General features: G+C 36.5%; 1 protein-coding gene across 1 annotated transcript in view; it reads left to right on the forward strand.

Annotated features, from left to right (window-relative positions):
• THSD7A (thrombospondin type 1 domain containing 7A) overlaps positions 1 to 21,349 on the forward strand; it is a 496,180-nt gene that overhangs the window by 302,555 nt on the left and 172,276 nt on the right. The window contains exon 6 of the mRNA XM_015134011.3: positions 629 to 841. Coding sequence (XP_014989497.3) covers positions 629 to 841 — 213 coding nt within the window. The remainder of the gene's footprint in view (positions 1 to 628; positions 842 to 21,349) is intronic.

Here is a 21,349-nt window from a genome sequence, read left to right on the forward strand (position 1 = left end):
ACTTAGATGCTATGAAAGCACAAAGCAGGACTTTGAATATTTCACACTGGAGCCCACATGGCTTATGTTCCTAATTCAAATTCCCAGAGGGCCTAAAATCAATAGAACCTCAAAGAGATTGTTTATCTGGAACCATCCAACTTCTTAGAAGTTCATTTTCCAAATTTAATCATGTGACATTGCTGAAGATTTAAGAAAAATAGCACTTTTGTCTGGTAATCGATATTTCTAAATAGCTTGAAATTTCACTCATTCTTCGAATATTCTATAGCTATAGACCTTCCAAGTCAACCAAAATTTATCTCTCTTTCTGTTCCCACCCTACTCTTCTATGCCCTACAAGGGAGATAGGTACTATACGACATTTCTAGCCTTACCTTTGTGGTAGTAAGCTAAAACCAAAGGTTCTCATTTATTTTCATTCTGTTCATTAATCCATTCACTTACTCATTTAATGAATGGTTCATGACCCCAGATTAGCTACAGTCTGGGGATACACCAGAGATTCAAAACAGAAATTACTTCTACCCCCACTCTTATCTAACTTTTACCCTGAGGTTTTGTTCAACTTTCTGAAATACTCAACCTTTGATGGTAACAATAGATTTTTCTTTCCCCCATAATTCAGGCTTCAAACTGAGGAAGCGGCGCATAACCAATGAGCCCACTGGAGGCTCTGGGGGAACTGGAAACTGCCCTCACTTACTGGAAGCCATTCCCTGTGAAGAGCCTGCGTGTTATGACTGGAAAGCAGTGAGACTCGGAGACTGCGAGCCAGATAATGGAAAGGAGTGTGGTCCAGGCACGCAAGTTCAAGAGGTTGTGTGCATCAACAGTGATGGTAAGAAAGACGTGTCTGTTATGTTTTTATGGACGTCCAACCCTGCATATATGTTTTTACTTTCTATTAAAATCCTGTGTCTTCTCGCATTATAGCTGGTTCCATTTACAAACGTAGAAATAGCTGCTTCTCTCTCCCTCCCTCCCCCCGCCTGCTTTCCCTGTCTCCTTCTCTCTTTTGTCCTTAATGAAATGGTGGCAGTGGAGAGGATCCATGAATAGTAGCAAGATAATGTTAAATGTGCAAACAGAACAGATCATATAACATAAGAATTAAATTATCATTAGGGTAATAATTAATTAAATTGCCAAATTTAACAACAACAAGGAAAGGTAACTTTTTAAAGTGACTTTAAAAAAAATTATAGAAAATGAAATGTAAACAAAGAAGGGTTATAAGCATTGGTTGACTTGACTCTAAAAGTATTTTCTTTTAACCTCCCTGACATCATGTCTTAGTGTTATCATTTCATTTCCAGGCTCACAATCCACGAGGTCCATCACAGCCTAGAGTTCCTGAACTGACCTTTTGCTCTCTAGGACTCCCCTATTTAGGAATGTCCTAGAGCCACTGGATAGTGGCTTTCCACGAGATTCTTTTCCCCAGCCACAGGAATAACCTTGGACTTTTATAACTAATATTTGTTTGATAAAATATACTGTCTTGATATTAGCTCTAAGATTTTTACATTCCTTCCTAAGAGTACTGCTACTGTATTGGGGAGAACCCCTTACCTCTAAGTCATCCCTGAGTCACACAAACCGCAAGACTCCTCCAGACGTACTTTAAAACCTCTGGACAAGATCATCTCTAAGGTTGCTCTATCTCTTGAATCCTATGACTCTGCACATCAGAGAAACATGAGTGCTAAACCCCAGAGTCCAATAGTTGACAGTTTATGCTGTTTACAGCATATGCAGAAACATTCTGGTGCCCCCTTGGGGGTACTGGGACATCTGGTAACCGTCATAATTCTTTCCATCCTATTTTCTTCCAGTAAGCAGAATTGTTTCCTCTTGTGACTCAGTCACTGTTCAGTCATAAAGAAAGACACTCTGGGGTGGGAGACTGACAGACACTGCTATTACTGAGAAATTAGCCTTTTGTCTTTGTCCAGGGTCTAATATAGTCATGCAAGATAGTATTAGGTAAAATCTGAACCAGTGCTTGAGTTTGAAATGGGAAGAAGATCATTGCTCCAGATCTTTTATGATGAAGTTTATATATTCTGCTTTTTTGCTATGATAAGCATAACCTGCTGTGATATGTCCTCTCTTTAGCTCTTCCTTATTCTATAATAAAGAGAGGCAAAGTAAGGAAGTAACACTCAGAGATTAGCAGCTAGGAAAAGAAAGCAAAAGAAGCATGTTCTGTTTCTCTCTTACTCACATTTTAAATCCTAATTTGGATTACACAATATTGTTACCTTCTGAATTTCTGTAAAAACAGTAATGGTCATATTAAATTCCCTCAGTAATAGTACTTGATCATTTTTCTCAGTTCAATTTTTCTTGTCCTTCCATAGACCTATAGAGGAATTAGGGTCTCAGGTATTGTGAAAAGTGTTTTTGAGTGAAACAAAAAGCTAAAAAGTTAATTTTGCCTGGCACTTCTGCCTCAGTGTTATGCAATGAAAAATCAGATTTGGTCCACTTGGTGCAATGATCTTCCTGGTATTTGTGCAAATGGAATATATTTTATATAGACTAAAGGAGCCAGCTATTTAAAAAATATTAATGGCTTATTTTAATTTTGTTAAGGAAAACTTATTTTGTGACGCAAATATTACCTCCTAGCTTGTCTTGTGTAAAAACGCTAAAAAGCAAGCAAAGGTATGAGTTAGATGTGTGTAATTGTATTGGCAATGTATATTATAACCTAAAAAGCAAATTGATAACTCACAATACACATGAGCTGGTTTCGCTTTGTCTACATCACAAACAGAATTAATTTTAAAAAGATAAGTATGCAACTGATACTCAATTCGTTATTGTCCTTTACAGGACATCTTTTCCACCATTAACTTTTATTTCCTGACATTAATTAGTTGTAGTACAACTTAATACATTAGCTGTTTCAGCTACATGGATGTATAAAATCAAGAAAATTATTTTTTTATTATGAATCCTAGAACCCAGTCAAATTTGTATATAAACTGAGACATAATTGGGCTGATAGAATAAAACAAAAAGCTGGAGACTTGTAAATACTGCTCCGATATTATCATATGGTCACCTGGTAAATGTTTAGCAGCTGCACCAAACGTTGTTTTGTAATTAAATTGGACCCAGGGAATTAAAGTTGATTAGTTGTACAGACTCTACCTCTAGGCCTGCGCTGCAGCTATACATTTTGTTTTATAATTAATTTAAAGCTCGGCTAGGGACATGAAGCGTTAAAGCCTGTGAACTGAAGAAATAATAAAAAGACGTTTTTGCTCACACATTCCTCACAAATTTCACAACTTTGTTAATGACCTCAAGACACTTAAAATCTATTTGTTTTCTGAAATATTCTTTGTCCAGACTCCCAGTGATCATTAAGATTTGCTGCTGCTGTTGTTCATTTTTCCATTTGCCTTCTAAGGAGGAGGGTTGGGGGAGGGTTGCAAGAGACCCCAGGAGGAATTTTGCATAGCTTCTCTGTCAGAGAAGAAGGCAGAGGGGTGTAACAGAGTTGCAAGACCAAAGAGAGCACAAAAGACAATTAGACTCTCCAAAAAGAGATAAACATTTCAATGTAGTAGAACAAATATTGATCATTAATTAAAGATCATCAGATCTGCAATTCCAGGTCTCTGAACACAAATGCAGGAACCTACTCCAAAGATCTGTGATCTGGAGAATCAGAGGATGTTATACCTGTAAAAAAACCCAAAACCTGCCCTATTTTAATTTTTTTGATATTGAGTATGTTTCATTTAAAGGTGTAAATCTGGCAAGGCAAGAATATTTTGTTTCCTAAATTGGCTTGTTAGAGGCAGAACAAAGCCAGGCTATTGGACTCTGGAGCAAGGGGAAAAAAGTATTATTCCTTACTTGAGAGTGTAAATCAAATATTGTTTCCATATTTCCTTGTCCTCTGCTTAAAAACAAAAAATATGATGCTGTCTATATTTCCATATCATGTGTGTTATTTCAGATATCGAGTACTGACACTTTTCCATGTGAATTTCAAAAAAAAAGTCAGTTAAGTTGTTTTGTTTCTGTTTTCGCATTATTTTTTAAAGCATAAACCTCAATGGTTTCAAATGCCTGAACTTCTGTGCTATCTTTCTTTTCTTTTCCCCACATTAGTAAAAGTTAGCATATAACCAATGACATGGGCATAAGCAATCACTTTCCTACTTGACCCAGATTAAGAAACCCAAACATACTTTTATGGAAGTAAATCATTGCAAGTCAGCATTACCCAGCTATTAATGATACAGTATAAGAGTAATGAAGGTTGCCGGCTAGGGCCATTCTTGTGTATTGTGCCATTCTTGAATGGGAGTAACTCTGCTATCCAAAGACTCTCAGCACCATGCCAAACTGACTGGCTTCTAGTAATGCTGAAGAAGACCTATGTGTAAACACATGTGGAGATGAGCACTGAGGCAAGCCCTAGAAGCAAGTTTTTCTGACTCTTTTGGGTACATTTCTACATATGATCAAAAGTATCAAAAGAACTGGCTTTGAAAACCTTTGGAGGAAGTTGACTGTGTTAGGGTATTTGTGCATTGCTTGTAAAGAAATACCTGAGGCTGAGTAATTTATACAAGAGGAAAAAGGGTTTAATTGGCTCACAGTCCTGCAGGCTGATAGGAAGCATGGCACTGTTAGGTGTTTGGCCTCTGGTGAGGCCTCAGGAAGCTTTTATTCATGATGGAAGGCTAAGTGGGAGCAAACATCTCACGTGACAGAGTGGATCAACAGAGGGAGAGAAGAGGGAGATGACACACATTTTTAAACAACCAGATCTCATGAGAACTCACTATCCTAAAGTCAGCACCAAGGATTTGGTGCTAAAGCATTCGTAAGACGTCTACCCCTGTGATCCAATCACCTCCCACCAGACGCCAGCTCCAACAGTGGGGATTACATTTCAATATGAGATTTAGTGGGGACACATATCCAAGCTATATCATTGACTTTAGTATCTGGGGCACTGGCTTGCCATGTGACTGCTTAATCTTTCTCAACTTTTTACCACCAATTTCTTCCTTCTGGAACAAGATATGTTTCCGCCTATAAGACGAGGAAAGGGAAAACTTGAGTACTATTTCTTTCCCAAGTAGTTCTTGTCATACTTCTTTGTTTCCGTGTAGTCAGAACTAGGAGGAATATGGGGGCATATCATTTCAGTATGTTGAAGAAAATGTAAGAATTTTGAAAATTTATACCACTGGAGAACAGGACTCATTGTGGAAAGAGATGGGGAAAGATAGTGCCCTATTTTAAGTCTTATAGTACAATTTGTATGCAATATATAAACTGAATATTGAGTTATTTTTTTCAGACACATATGTATTATTAAAAAGCAACAATGTAAAGGGGGACAGAGGTAAGTGGGACAATTGGTAGAAGATTGGGAGCAAAGCATGCCAGGAATAGAAAAAGAGAAGTTATAGAACTCATACTTGAGACTAGTATTTTGACTAATTCAGAATATTCATAGCTTGTTCCAGAAGCATAGGCCAGGTCAAGGATTAAGATGCATCAAGCTTATTAAGGATGTGCTCCCAGAAGAAATCAGCAAGAAAGGGGGGAATGAAGAAGCAAAATATAGAAAAGAGAAAGAGTCTTGAGTTCCTAAAACCATTCCCAGGTTTAGTGATTCACTAGGAGGATTTACCATACAGTTGTCCGTATAACCATGACTTATTAAAACAATAGCATGCAAAACAAAACCAGCAAAAGGGAAGTGTACTTGAGGCAAATTCCAGAGAAAAGAAGGTGAGTTCCAGAAACTTCCAGTTCCCCATATTGGCCGGACAACCCTAGTGTCAAAGGGCAATCAGCCTAAGGTCAGGAATGAGGCTGCAGCTGCAGAATCTGAAAGATGGGCGTAGAGATCCAGTGAAAGGGATCCCATGGGATCCAAACTGGCCAGCAACACTGCCCATTACAAAAGGAAATCCAATTATGTGGTAAGGAATACAAATGTTGTATAAACTAAAAGGAACCAAAGACCCGATCAAACAGTGTCTTCTGGGCCCACAAGAATATGCAGTTTTCTGGTCCACTGCCACTTAGGAGGTTCCTGGATTCCCAATGAAATTGAAATAATTCTATTTGAATTTTAATGCAAAAAGGAACTTCAGAAGGCTGGAAAACCTGAAGACTCCCAAGTAGCAGACATTAAGATTGTTTAATATTAGAAAATGTTAGAATATCTTTTCAAGAACTTAAAATGGAAGAACACATTTATAAATATTTTTGTGCCTTTCCAATGGGGAGTACCTTTTGTGCCATGTCTTATTATTTATCAATGATAAACAAGAACATTGTAATGTGCAAGGGAGAGTGGTAGACAAAAAGTTAAAATATGTGTATAGAATAGAGACTCACCTAAATAAGATTTGCTTCTGAAACCTTGGTGAGAACCCTGAATTCAGATCAATTCAAATATCTATGGAACTAGATGGGAACACAAGTTCAAATGCATGATCATTCTTTGGATCTGGAATCTACTTCTTAACACAAATTACAAGGCCATTATGTGGAAAAAACGTCTTTTAAATGCAAGAACCCATCCTATAACTGAATTGTTTTTCCATAATTTAAGCAGTAAGTCAACTAAGAAGTTTCCTTCCTGTAGAATGTTGTCTTCTAATGTGTTTGAAATATAATTAGATTGGATATTATGTTAAATCTAAGGTCTCTCACTTACAATTAGGATTGTCTAACACTATTGGTAGGAGTTTGTTTCCTATAATTGGATTGAGACTCTATTCAATTTGTTGTAAAGATAAAAGTCATTATAACCTTTTAGAAAATTTAAAGCAATAGGTTTTCCTTCAACGTTGGTGTGTCGTAATCACCATTTTATTTCGGACTATAAAAACTTGGCATCAGATACTCTGATTTGTCTGCTGTGTGTTAGTATATGTGTCTGTGTATGTATTACAATATACTTGAATATGTTAGAAAAAATGCTTTTTTAAAAAAACCATCAGCGTTGAGCCCCAATGTTCTTTGTTCTGTTGAATGGCAGTGTTGTAGCAAAGAGTAGAATTTTCTAAATAATTTAGTTTTATTTTTAAAGTAGGGTAGATTCAGCAGAGATGTCAGATAAAAATTGAGTAAATAATTATTTACCTCTTAGTGATACAAATTCCCCACTGAATGTTAGCTACCACTTCAAATGGCAAATATAGAATAGCAGTTTACTTTGTCATAGGTGGTGGATGCCGTAACACAACACAGAGCAAACAATTTTCTCTTTATTTCCTTTCAGAGATGTGTTCTCACTGTGCTGCCCAAGTTGGTCTTGAATTCCTGGGTGTAAGCAATCCTCCTGCCTTAGCATTCCAAAGAGCCGGGGCAACAGTCACATAACACTGTGCCTGGCCAAAGCCAGTATGGACATTGGACAGAAAGCATAACTTGCAGTTAAATTAGGCAGGAGTTTAGTTATTAAACCCAACAGGTGCATTCCTTATGTTAGTGAACCTCATGTTTGCTCCTTTGATTCCCTTTATATCCACCTTCTCTGTAAAATGTTGTCTTCCCATGACTTCATTAATTCTGTATTTCCTATTCTCTTTACACCTCTCAGACCATATATCATTTAACTACTGCTAGGGAACAAACCACCTCAAAACTTAGTGACTGCAATCATGAGAATGCAGAAGTGCTTGTTCAGGTTTCACCTGAGCTCTCTTGGGGAAGTTTGACTATGGCTGAAAAGTCCAAGTGGCCTCCCTCACATATCTGGCAGTTGGTGCCGTCAGCTGGGGTACATTGGTACCCCATTGGTACATGGACTCTCAACCTCCAATAAGCTAGATCAACTCCTTTTTGTATGGTGGCTTTAAGGCATAACTTCAAGAGGACCGAGCAAAAGCTGAAAGTCCTCTTGAACTCACATGGTATCACTCTGTCCACATTCTGCTAGTCAAAGCAAGTCACAAGGGACAATCCAGATTTAATGAGTAGGAAAATAGACTTTGCCTCTTGATGGGATATATTGCAAAGAATTATGGCAAATAATTTACTACGGTCTACTCTGGTTACAATTATTTTCAATCCTCTCACATGCAAAATATACACCCTCCCCATCCAAGACCACAAAAATTGTCATGCAATTATATGATCAGGCTTAAAGTTTACTATCTCATAATTTGCATTTGTTTCAAATATGAATGTAGCTACTCTTGAATCAGAGGTCTGTGAATGAAAAGAACAAGGTATCTTCCACTACTTCCCTCCACATATACAACATACAACATCGTGATAGAGAGTGGAAAAGCACTCTCCCATTAAATGAGAAAAACAGGAAACATTCAGCCATTTCTGCCGTATAACAACTTTTTTTATTATTTTACTTTAAGTTCCAAGATACAAGTGCAGAACCTGTAGGTTTGTTACATAGGTATACATGTGCCATGGTGGTTTGCTTCACCTGTCAACCTGTCACCTAAGTTTTAAGTGCTGCATGGATTAGCTATTTGTCCTGATGCTCTCCCTCCTCCCCACCCCCCACAGGCCCCAGTGTGTGTTATTCCCTCCCTGTGTCCATGTGTTCTCATTGTTCAGCTCCCACTTATAAATGAGAACATGTGGTGTTTGGTTTTCTGTTCCTGTGTTTATTTGCCGAGAATGATGGCTTCCAGCTTCATCCATGTCCCTGCAAACGACATGATCTCACTCCTTTTTATGGCTGTGTAGTATCCCGTGGTGTGTATATGTACCACATTTTCTTTATCCAGTCTATCATTGATGGACATTTGGGTTGGTTCTATGTCTTTGCTATTGTAACTAGTGCTTCAATAAATATATGTATCCAGCCTGTTCACCATAAAACAGGAACAGAGTAAGTTCCTTGATTAGGTTCTCCTTTTGTTCTTTGGGAATCATTTCCTAGTCCACTGTTTTTCTTGATTCTTTCATTCTGAGCTCTTGAATTTTCTCCTAAAATATCTTTCCTTTGCCATAAGAAATGGCTTATATTTGTACCCAAGGAACTTTCTCAGTCGGTATCCTGACCATAGAAATTAGAGGGGCCAGAGGACTTTTTTGTTCATTCTGAACTGTCTGAATTTCTCCAAGTCTAAATTGGCAAAGTTTTATCAATGCAGCACCCTTAAAACGTTTTGAGTTTTCCATAAATCTCATTGGATATCACTTTATGCCACAAAAGCCATATCCATACATAACTTTTTCACACAGCCTTCTTTTTATTTTGGACTACATGTGAGTCTTCTGTGGGAAATGCTTCTAAGATTCTTAAAAGCCCTGTCTAGCTGAGAGGGTCTTCTATGAATCACCTAAGTCTGTCTCTGGTGTTATCAACAAATTATTAGCTAGATCCCAGATTGATTTTTACCTTAGGTCACTTCTTACTTTTTCCTAGAGAAGTAAGGATGAGAAATGGTTTTAGTTTTTCATTTTATAATAGCTCATTGTGGCATCTTCTAAATTCCAATTGGACATTGAATTATTTCTTCTCTATTTCTCTTCTAATAGCGTATCATTCTCAGAAGAAAAAGAAAACATTAAATGGACATTTTTAACATTTTTCCTGCGAATTCCTTTATCTAAATATGTACATTTTCTATCTTGTAAGTTTCCACAAGAGACAGTTTTGCCAGTTTTTTCATCACTGCATGGTGTAATATGTACATTATGGAAGTAATTCTTCACTAACAATCTTCTTACCTACTTTTCCCAATCTAGATTCAATGGGTAGGAAAATAGACTCTGCCTCTAGATGGGAGAATTATGGCAAATGGTTTAATTTATTATTTAATATCTATCTCTACTCTTCACTAACAATCTTCTTGCCTACTTTTCAGCCTTTACCCACCCCAAGTCTCAAAGCCAATGCTACTTGTTTTAGATTTCTTAAAGCAGCATCTCATTGCTACATATTAAATTCTGTACCAACTATGTATACGGCATAACAAATTACCTCAAACTTAATTTTTTGTGTTTTTGTTTTTTCACAATTCTATTGGTTGTGTGGGCAGTTTCTGTGTTAGTTCTGCCTGGTCTCGCTGATACAGCTGCATTTAGCTGAAGAGCTGGCATGGTGGAATGGCCCAAGTTGGCCCCACTAATGTCAATGAAGGTGCCTCATTTTATCTCCAGGTGTCCTCTCATGTTCCAGTAGACTAGACTGGCATCTTTTCTAAGTGGTCTCAAGATAATGTTCTAGGAGGGAAAAACAGCTGAATGGCCGCTTGATGCCTAGGTTCTGAACTCTCGTAAGACCAATTCTACCACATTCTATGGGTCAAAGCAAGTCTCAAATCTAACAAGGCTCAAGGAATAGTGGAACAGATTATACCTTTGGATGAGAGGTACTTGCCAGAATTTGTGGACATACTGAATCTAGCACATGCTATTTCCTCTGTTTCCTATATGCTATATTCTTTCTCTGATCCTTTCTTAAAAGTTAACATTTCATATCAACTCTCTGCTATAGAGCTATACCCGGAAGTGCCAGCCAAACCCTACTGGCATTTTTAACCTCACTGTGTACCAAAGTCAAACTCGTCATCTTTTCTCCAGAGTCAGTTTCTCTTCCAATTTTCTCAGCCTAGTTCACAACACTACAATTTATTCAATCCTCAATCCTGCTGATGGAGTGACATCTGTGAAGAGACATAAAGGAGATGAGAAAATAAGCCCTATGCAAGTTTGAGAAGAGAACATTTAGGGCAGAAGGAACATTAAATGCAAGACCCGGAGGTAGAAAATGCTTTGAATATTTGAGGAACAACAAGGTGGCCAGTGTGGTTGGAGTAGAATGAGTTATAGGGAGAGGTTATTAGGCGGTGAGTTTAAAGAGGTTATAGAGGCTTGAGACCATTCAGGGGCTTTGGTTTTTATTCTAAGATGGGAATCTATTGAAGTGTTTGAAACAACCAGAACTGATATGTTTTTAAAGAATCACTGATGTTGCTTTGTTGAGAACAAACTTTAGGGGAGCAGAGAAGCAGCAGTGAGGAGACTATAGCTTCAGCTATAATTCCAATGAGAGATGACAGTGTGGCTTAGATAAGAGTTGCAACAGTGGAGGGGACAGTGCTAATTTAAAAGAATTACACTAATTGGGGAAAACTAGGGCAGCAAGCAGAGATGTTAGAATCCTTGAATCAGGTTTTCCTTATACTGGTATTATTTTCTTTATACTGGTATTATGGTATTATCCACTATAAATCCTCTTTTGATCACATCATTCAGCTGCTTGAAATCTTTTTTGTTTGTTTGTTTTTGTGACAGAGTCTCGGTATGTCACCCAGGCTGAAGTGCAGTGGCACGATCTCAGTTCACTGCAACCTCTGCCTCTGGGGTTCAAGCAATTCTCCCGCCTCAGTCTCCCAAGTAATTGGGATTACAGGCACCCGCCACCATGCGTGGCTAATTTTTGTATTTTTAGTACAGACCGGGCTTCACTGTATTGATCAGCTGGTCTCAAACTCCTGACCTCAGGTGATCTGCCCACCTCGGCCTCCCAAAGGGTTGGGATTTACAGACATGAGCCACCACCCCTGAGCAGAAATCTTTTACTGGCTTCCTACTGCCTTCTGTGTGAAGTCCATTTGAGAATCACAGTATGTCCTCCACCATCTAATCTTGTCCGTTTTACCAATTGGCCCTTCTGCCCCTCCATTACACCATTGTACATTTTATGGAATTTGTAATGTAATCACTTACAGTTTACTATCCCCCACTATTCCTTCTATACTGATGCTTACTATGGGGTAGGTATCATGTCTTAATTATTTTTGTATGCCTGTTTCCTAGCACTGTGTTCCACATAACAGATTGTCAATAAATCTCTGAACTATAACTAAGTTCCTTCTTTTATCCCTAAACATATTTTCAAGAAATGACTCTTAATTTCTCCTTAAGTAAACTTTTATTATTGCCCTCACTGCAAATTCAAACTTTGCCTACCAGATGTCAAATAAAGCATGACACCAAATTGCACACCCTATTAACATCTCAATATGCCTTCAGATTCCATTACATTCAAGTCCCAGTACACTGGAGCAAAATAGCTACTGTATTTGCATAGGAAGAAAAAAATAAATCTACAGAAATACTTGAAATTTGAGGGATTTCTTTCACAGCATTTTATCATTAGACCGTGTTTTATTGAGCTTTAACTTTCTGGAGACTAGTCATTGCAGCACTGACTCTAGGTTCACCTGCTAACTTTGCCACTTTCTTTGGCAGGTTCCTTAAATCCACAGTGACTACGTTTCCTTTTCTGTGAAATGAGATCTGTTTATAATGCTGTTCTCTAGTACAAATGAGTTAATATATGCTAAATGCTAGGAATTGTTCCTAGTGTGTGATATTTAAGTGTTTGTTGTTACTATTATTCCTCTAAGGTGGGTTCAATAGAGAGAAAGCTGAGCATAGAGACTTCCTTTTTTTTCAAAAATTTTTTATAGATAAGAATTTTATTGATTATTGTATTAATCCATCCTCACACTGCTGTAAATATACTATCTGAGACTGGTTAATTTATAAAGGAAAGAAATTTAATTGACTCACAGTTCTACATGGCTAAAGAGGCCTCACTCGGAAAACTTACAATCATGATAGAAGGCAAAGGGCAATCAGAGCACGTCTTACATGGCCAGCAGGAGAGAGAGGAAAGGGGGAACTGCCAAACACTTTTAAAACCATCAGCTCTCATCAGAACTCCCTCACTGTCACAAGAACAGCATAGGGGAAACCACCCCCATGACCTAAATACCTTCCACCAGGTCCCTGCCTGGTGGGGATTTCCAATTCAGATTACAATTCAAGATGAAATTTGGGTGGGGACACACCCAAACCATATCACTTGCCAATAATTTGATTACTTGATTTGCAGCCTAGCTCATTTATTTTCATAACACACTCATCAGGTAAGTGACCTCATTTTTAAAGCACATATATATGTCCTTAAATAAATGAGTGTCTATTGTATTCACTATCAGAAAATAAATATATAATAAAATTCCATAATTAAAAAATTCACCTGTTTTACAGAGAAACATATCTCTGAATTGACATTGAGCTAATATCTTTTGAATAGAAAAAGATAATGTGAGTTTGACAAAACTTGTAAAAATTATTGTAACAATGTTACTAATTTTAGAGTATATTAGAAATGCATGTTTTTTTATTTGTATAACATAAGAACTATACTGAATGTGTCACTAGAATCATAGTTTTCTGTTTTTAGAAGATAACTAGCTACTGACTATGGGCAGAAATTGGACTTGACTTATATACGATCAGGGAATATTGCTGTGGAAAGGCAATTAAATATAATTTTAAAAAGAACGCTGTAGTAATCTTTAAACTTCAAGACTGCTGGTACTTAGCCTTGTGTTAAGTTGAGGCTGAGGAAAACATGTCTTCAAATAAAAAGTCACCAGGAACCCACATTAGGAAGTAAAAGAAGAGATGCTGCTTAGCTTTGATTCTCAGTATGAGATTTCTTATCTCAGGAGCACCTATGGTTGAAACAGGGAACGTGGTATAGTAAGCTACAAGATTAATATAGTGCATTTTCTTGACTTTCGGTTTTGCTAGTAGGCTAAAAAGGGGTAAGGAACTTAAGTAAATTAGCTCATTAAAATTTTAGAATTGTTGATCTTATATTGAAATTGCTGAATTGATATAAAATTATAGAAGATTAATATACATTGTGCTGCTTGCCTCCTCAACATTCTTTCATTCTCTTCTATCATAAACTGCACTGATTTTTCTTTGAGGAATTCATGCATTCCCTAAACTATTGAGGCTTGCTGGGATGAATCTTACCTCCCAGCCAAGGCAAGCTGTTGCGGGAAGTCAGGGACCCTGAATGGAGGGACCAGCTGAAGTCATGGACATTTATTAGTTCCCCAAATTAATACTTTTATAATTTCTTATGCCAATCTTTACTGCAATCTCTGAACATGAATCGTGAAGATTTCATGGACACTTATCACTTCCCCAATCAATACCCTCGTGATTTCCTATCCTGTCTTTACTTTAATCTCTTAATCCCGTCATCTTTGTAAACTGAGGAGGATGTATGTTGCCTCAGGACCCTGTGATGATTGTGTTAACTGCACAAATTGTAGAGCATGTGTGCTTGAACAATATGAAATCTGGGCACTTTGAAAAAAGGAACAAGAAAACAGCAATGTTCAGGGAACAAGGGAGATAAGACTTTAAACTCTGACTGTCAGTGAGCCAGATGGAACAGAGCCATATTTTCTTCTTTCAAAAGCAAATAGGAGAAATATCACTGAATTCTTTTTCTCAGCAAGGAACATCCCTGAGAAAGAGAATGCTCCCTGAGAGTAGGTCTATAAACGGCCCCTTGGAGGCGGCCGTCTTTTATGGTCACAGCCGAAGGGATGAAAGAAGCCCTGGTCTCCTGTAGCGCTCCCAGGCTTATTGTGATGAGGAAATTCCCACCTAATAAATTTTGGTCGGACAGGTTGTCTGCTCTCAAACCCTGTCTCCTGATAAGATGTAATCAATGACAATGCGTGCCCAAAACTTCATTAGTAATTTTAATTTTGCCCCGTCCTGTGGTCCTGTGATCTCGTCCTGCCTCCACTTGCTTTGTGATATTCTATTACCTTGTGAAGCATGTGATCTCTGTGACCCACACCCTATTCATGCACTCCCTCCCCTTTTGAAAATCACTAATAAATCTTGATGGTTTTACAGCTCAGGGAGCATCATGGAACCTGCCAACATGTGATGTCTCCCACGGACACCCAACTTTAAAATTTGTCTCTTTTGTACTCTTTCCCTTTATTTCTCAAACAGCTAAGATGCTTAGGGAAATAGAAAAGAACCCACGTTAACTATCAGGGACGGGTTCTCCAGATAGCAAGCAGTATATCCCATCTACTCGGCTGTAATAATCACTTTAAGGATGGACATGTGACCCAGTACATGCTAACAGAGAGAATACATCCAAAAGCTTGTACAGAAATAACTGAAAGAGACATTGGAGCTGTTTGCAGTCACTATATAAATTTGATAATATAAAAGGCAGAGGGCAGATATTCCTTGGTATTACTTGAGCCTTTAGAGCTATTCTCACATGAAGCCATGTGTTTTTCTACATTTTATTTTGTTTTAGAGAATGAGTCTCACTCTGTCACCCAGGCTGGAGTGCAATGGCATGACCATAGCTCACTGCAGCCCTCAAACTCCTGAGCTCAAATGATCCTCCTGCCTTAGCCTCCCAAGTAGCTGGGACAACAGATGTGCACCACCAGGCCCAGCTAGTTGTTTTAATTTAAATTTTTATTTTTTTTTTAGAGACAAAGTCTTACTCTCTAACTCCTTGGATGTTAGGAGTTATTCTCTAACTCCTTGAAGTTAGGCCTGGGATGGTCTCTAACTCCTTGGATCAACCAGTCCTCCCAGCTGGCCTCCCACAGTGCTGAAATTAGAGACATGAGCCACCATGCCCAGCCCGAAACCATGTTTAATTTTTACGTAAAGCCATTATTTAAACCAATAAAGTCTCTTCATTGTTTTTATCCCAAAAGGGGTCTAAGTGGTATAGAAAGAGGAGAGGGAAAGTTCTGGCTTTGAATAGGTGGCTACTAGGCTTAGACTCACAGATGTATGCAAAATTCACTCCTAACCAATTATTCTACATTTTTCTTTAGAATATGTTAATGAAAACATTTGCAAAAGCACTAGATTATACTAAAGGAAGGATCTAACATGGCTTTTTAAAACAAGTTAATGTCTATAGAAGATTTCTTGGTAGAAAGAGTGCAAAGTAAAATCTAGTTGGAAGAGGATTCTTCTAGAACTGGTTTCATCTTTGTAGAGAATGTGATGTTAGATAAGAAAACATCAACTGTCCTTGCAAAAGCAGAGGTAGCCCAACAGAGAGATGGTGGAGTGGCTAAAGTACCTAAAGTGCCTCAACACATTTTTTTTTTTTTTGGCCAATTTTGTTCCAAGATTCCTTTTTATAATTTTTCCTGATTCTCATCTCCCTTTAGACAGAACACTGAATTACTAGAAATCATAGCTGCTGAGATCATGATAGAAATGACATGTCACAAAATATGACTGATATTTGTATTAAGATTCCAAAATGTTAACTTCAGAACTATATACAATAATTCAGAACTATATGCAATAATTTTAAATAAGAAACTTATATGGAGAGCCTTCTGGATATTTAATCTTGACTTCTCTAGGATGCACAACCCAGGAAATGGCTATGGTATGCATTCCATGAGAGAACTAGAACACTGGAGAAAAGTTCTGACCTTATAAACAACATTTAAACATTATAAATGAACTGGTTTAATCATTGGTTAGACTTCTCAGTCTGCTGCCTAGGCTCATTCATTCTTTCATTTCACATTTATTGTGCCTGTTGTATAAGGTGAGTGCAATAGAGAGAAAGTTAGCTGAGTACAGAAACTTCCTTTTTTGTTAAATTTGGTTACAGATAAGAATTTTATTGCTTACTATATTAGTCCATTCTCACATTGCTATAAAGATACTATCTGAGACTGGTTAATTTATAAAGGAAAGAGTTTTAATTGACTCATAGTTCCACATGGCTGAAGAGGCCTCACTCAGAAAATTTACAATTATGGTGGAAGGCAAAGGAGAAGCAAGGCATGTCTTACATGGCAGCAGGAGAAAGAGGAAAGGGGGAACTGCCAAACACTTTTAAAACCATCAGCTCCCATCAGAACTGCTGTATTCTAGACATTACATGCTATGTCTCAGGCATTACATGGTATGTTACTGGCATTATATGCACATTTATTGTGCTTGGGTCACAAGCACATTGTTATGTCTGCTCTGTTGCAAGCATTACATCTGCATTAATAATAGCAACCCCTGCCCATCAAGTACGCACTATTTAGCTGGAGATGGGAAAATATGTAATCAAATTATTTTAATATAGTGCAACAAGGGCTAGAGACACGCTCAGTGTGCCAAGGGGCACAGTGGGTAGAGTATACTCTCTGCCTTGTAGGATCACTGAAGGTTTTAAAAAGGAAATGACTCATGTTAAGGAATAAATAAAAATTATTAAGAAGTTCAGTATATTTTAGGTTAAAAGCATGATTATGTGAAGCACAGAAGTATAGAAGAACTTGGGATATTTGGGGAGCTGCAAATAGTTGGGCATGTTACTTCGCAGTTCATGTTTGAAAAGCTGGAGGAGATGAATCTTTAGGGATAAAACCAGATCATGAGAGAATTCATAAGCCAGGTTCAAGAGACTGTTTCATGCAATTGAAATTGAAAATATTCTGGTAGGGAAACAGTATAATCAGATCCTTTAACATAGAACTCCAACCACAGCTGTAAGGAAAGGAAGTTGAGACACACTCTTGCTCTCTTTCTTTAGACTAAACCATGAACTCTGGGTGTAAAACAAATTTGGTCTAGGAATATTGCCAATAACTTTGTTGCAGTGAAATCTGTTTTCACTCAGTGCTGCTGATGTTCTCTTGCTCTCCAGTCACATGTTACATTTTGAATGTGGACATGTATATCCATATGTTGTAGAGTACCTGTTTTATGTGAAAGAACTTTTATGGGTTTATATACTAATGAAAAGAACTGTTACAAATAAGTATAATCTAGCAAATAAGAATAGAATTCATATTGTACACTTTTTCTTTATTATATAGCTTCTCTGAAATGTAGAATCAAGTGGGTAAGAATACCTTTTATAGTTATTGGGAAAATTTATACCCAAGCATTATATACATACACTCTGACATCTACAGAAAGGTAAAAACAATTGATATAATAATACTTTGAAAAGCTATAACTTTTAAAATATATTTTATGTGCCAGAAATATTGAATAGTATAGTTGTATTACTTCCATTACTTACAAGTAGTAAGTTGTTTAAGCTTCATGTTTTGGAAATTGATCTGTGGCTTTATTGACAATGATGAATTACTGATTGTTCTTACCTTCTTAATTTAAAAAACTGATCTTCATTTATTTTCAATTTGACATGAAGAACATTATGGTATTTATATATTTTATGGTATTTTTAATATGATCATTTATAATATTTCCTGGCAGGGTGAATTTAAATAACTTCAGTGCTCTTTGGATGAACTGTACTCAGGCATGATCTAGTGATTGTAGTTAGGGGAAAAGGACAAAGCAAAGTTGCATCTGAGTCATAAAGAAAGGCTTCATCTTTGTTCTCAGTGTAATATCCTCTTATTCTAATTTGATAAAAGCATTTAAAAATGGATTTGCTGATGGCTTAAAATGTAGCTTTGGTCAATAGAAAGGTTAATATTAAATGTGAAAAACATGATAATGTGTATGAAGAATGTGCCTTTCATCCGCAGAGAATGAAAGTGTTTATCTCCTGCTAAAGTTAAGAAAGGCAAGGCAGGTCCCCTGCTGTTTCTTTTGAAAATAATCCCATAATTACATAGCCAAACTCAGGAAAAAGAACAAAAAACCTTTCTTTTTTTGAACTCTTCCTTTACAAAATAGTGTTTCATGTTGATTTGCAGTATATGTTAACCATATATCCTGAATTAAGTGTGTGTTGATTTCTTTCCTCTTCTACCCTTCCTCAGAGAAGAGAATGGCAGTAATTATTTTGATGTAGAATGGTTCCCATTATTCTGGTTTGACTGCCCATGTGTATAAGAGGAGGAAAATCAAGTTCTGGGACTATTCAAAACACCCTGGAACGCTCAGACCCTGTGGAGCTCTGTTTCCGGCTGGCTAGCCACATATAAAGACTGTAAACGTTTTCACAACTAAATAACCTCTACCTACCTTAAATGTTCATCAGTCTTTTAAAGTTGCACCATCCACAAAATATTATTCATCTTAAGGGAATTAGTTTCAACTTAAAGGTTCACTGAAATACACCCAAGTGTTATTCTAAATGAATGAGGGTTTATGCTTTTTCTAAAAACTGTACATTTCTTAAACCTGCTCCTGCTGACGCAAACAAGAAGATGCCGAGCTCTGTTGTACTAGCAATAGACAACTTGACAGAGCCCAGGAGCCCCATTGTCATTCTGGGAAGTTGTATGCAAAGATTGTCATATATCTAGAATGTATGTCAATGCTAAGGGCCCCCTGGACCTGTCCAATACACTGGCATTCAAACCTTCATTCAGGGCTAGATTCTGAGTACTACTACAGAGCCAGGGTACAATTCCTGTAAGAAGAAATACAGGTGGTTACTAAGCATATAAGAACATTGCAACAAATAAATACAAATGTATCTTTGTATTTTAGATATATATAAAAAGACAATATATCTTTTTTCACATCTGCATACTAAAATAAATAAAAATAACCTAAAAGCACCCAGTGTTTTGAAATAGAAACTTGTTCATAGAAAAGTAGAAACTATGAATTTTTATTATCTTTAAAATATTGTTTAACAAAATATGTTATAAACCTCAAATATAACAATCTATACCATGTCTAGTAATTTATTCTAAGGAATCATATCCTAAATGGGGATTCTTACTAAAAAAAAAAAAAATGTGTATACAATATGTACTAAAGGAAGAATGAAGTAACTGAAAAATAAGACCTGAAAGAATGACAAGTGGAGAACAATAAAAATGTCTTTATATAGTTAAAATATATTGTTCTAGTAATTACTATGTACAACAGACCAGTATATTCTGTTTTTTTATCTTCCTGTCAATTATTCCAGTCAATTATTCTATTCTTTCACCAGATCCAGACCACTTTTCTATTTGATCATTTACTTTGCTATTTAGTAAAGCCATTCTTCCTTCTCTATTATTAACTTTCAAAAATCCATTGATTAGTCATTTTTCCTAGCTGCAGACTCATGTTTTTTGTAATTTTTTTGACAGGGATGATGGAAATTTTAAATACATTTAGGAAAATTAACATCTTGACTCACACATAATCTCTCTATCCACAGTTCAGTGTATCCCCCCACTCCATTATTTGTCAAGTTTTTCTTAAGTTTTCTTAGTGGTGATGTGAAAATTTTGTCAGGTGGAACAAAGAAATCCTCAAAGTAATGAGATTGTATGATTTTTGCCGTCACTTGTATTTCTAGTGCCTGTGTCTCTCCTTTAGTAATAATTTGTCAAAAAGCAAAAGTCTACATATTACTATAAAGACTTTTTATTTTTAGAGATCAAGGATCAGAAAGCTAGATTTTTAGCTATGACTCTGCTATTGAATCATTTTTATATAATGCATTTAACATTTTGAATTCTTTATTCACCAAATTGCAAAATCAATATAGAACTGAAAATTATGTGTTATGTTTCATTACGTCTTCAGAAAGTATTTTTATATTGAAATATGTGTGACTAATAAAACACCATTTTCTGTAACTTTTCTTCATAGTGTGGACATACTTGAGATAGTTCATCTGAGTCTGTTTACCATAATAATCATTTTACTTCCTTTGGATTCAAATTCTACAAATACTTATGTCTTAAGAGACCTGGTACAGATTATTTTGAAAGGGACTATAAAAGTATAACAAAAGAAAAATATTGTATGTACCTGTTGATTTTTATTAAATGTGTGCTATGAATTGATATTTTTATTTTCCATGTACTTTTGTATTATAGTGGAAACAAAAGAAACATTACCACAATATTTTCCCATAACAAAAGTGAAAGCAATGGGCTGATAGGAATTTTCAAAGAGCTATTATATTACTATTTCCACAGCCTTGATGTAATTTACTTCTTATTTTCAATAATTAGCATTAAACTGATTCTTATTCTACCTTTTGTAATTAGTGATACAAAATGCTCTAATAAGAATAAAATTACTCTTTAGCTGTCAAGCACAGATTTTATGTCAGATTGTCTAATACGGTAGCAACCCAAAATAAAAAGCAGTCAAATGAAAAAATAAAACCCATAGAAAAATAAGCAAAGTACTTAAAAACAGTATGTTTGTGCTGAATCTCATTTATAAATATGAGAGTATGTGAAAGAAAACTTGTATAAATCAATGCAATGAAATATTTACCCAAAGAACATTTTAAGTTACATTGATTTCCAGTATTTCCTAATTAGGCAAAAGTTACCTACTTCAATTGCATGTTTTCCTGAGACCTTGTGGAAACATGTACTTTTTACAAGGAAATGGGGGAAGCAGGCTCTGACTCTTGGGCTTCTAGGTAGGAATTCTGTCCAAGGAAAAGAAGATAAATGAATATGTTATTATGAATGCCCTCACTCTGGCAAATAGCTCTGTTCTTTACCGCTCACTTTCAGTTTCCCTCACACAGTCATGAAGGATGCTATCAAAATTTTTATCAGGCCCTAATTTGACATTCCCTGATTTT

The sequence above is a fragment of the Macaca mulatta genome, chromosome 3 (assembly GCF_049350105.2).
Source record: "Macaca mulatta isolate MMU2019108-1 chromosome 3, T2T-MMU8v2.0, whole genome shotgun sequence".
Taxonomy (NCBI): domain Eukaryota; kingdom Metazoa; phylum Chordata; class Mammalia; order Primates; family Cercopithecidae; genus Macaca; species Macaca mulatta.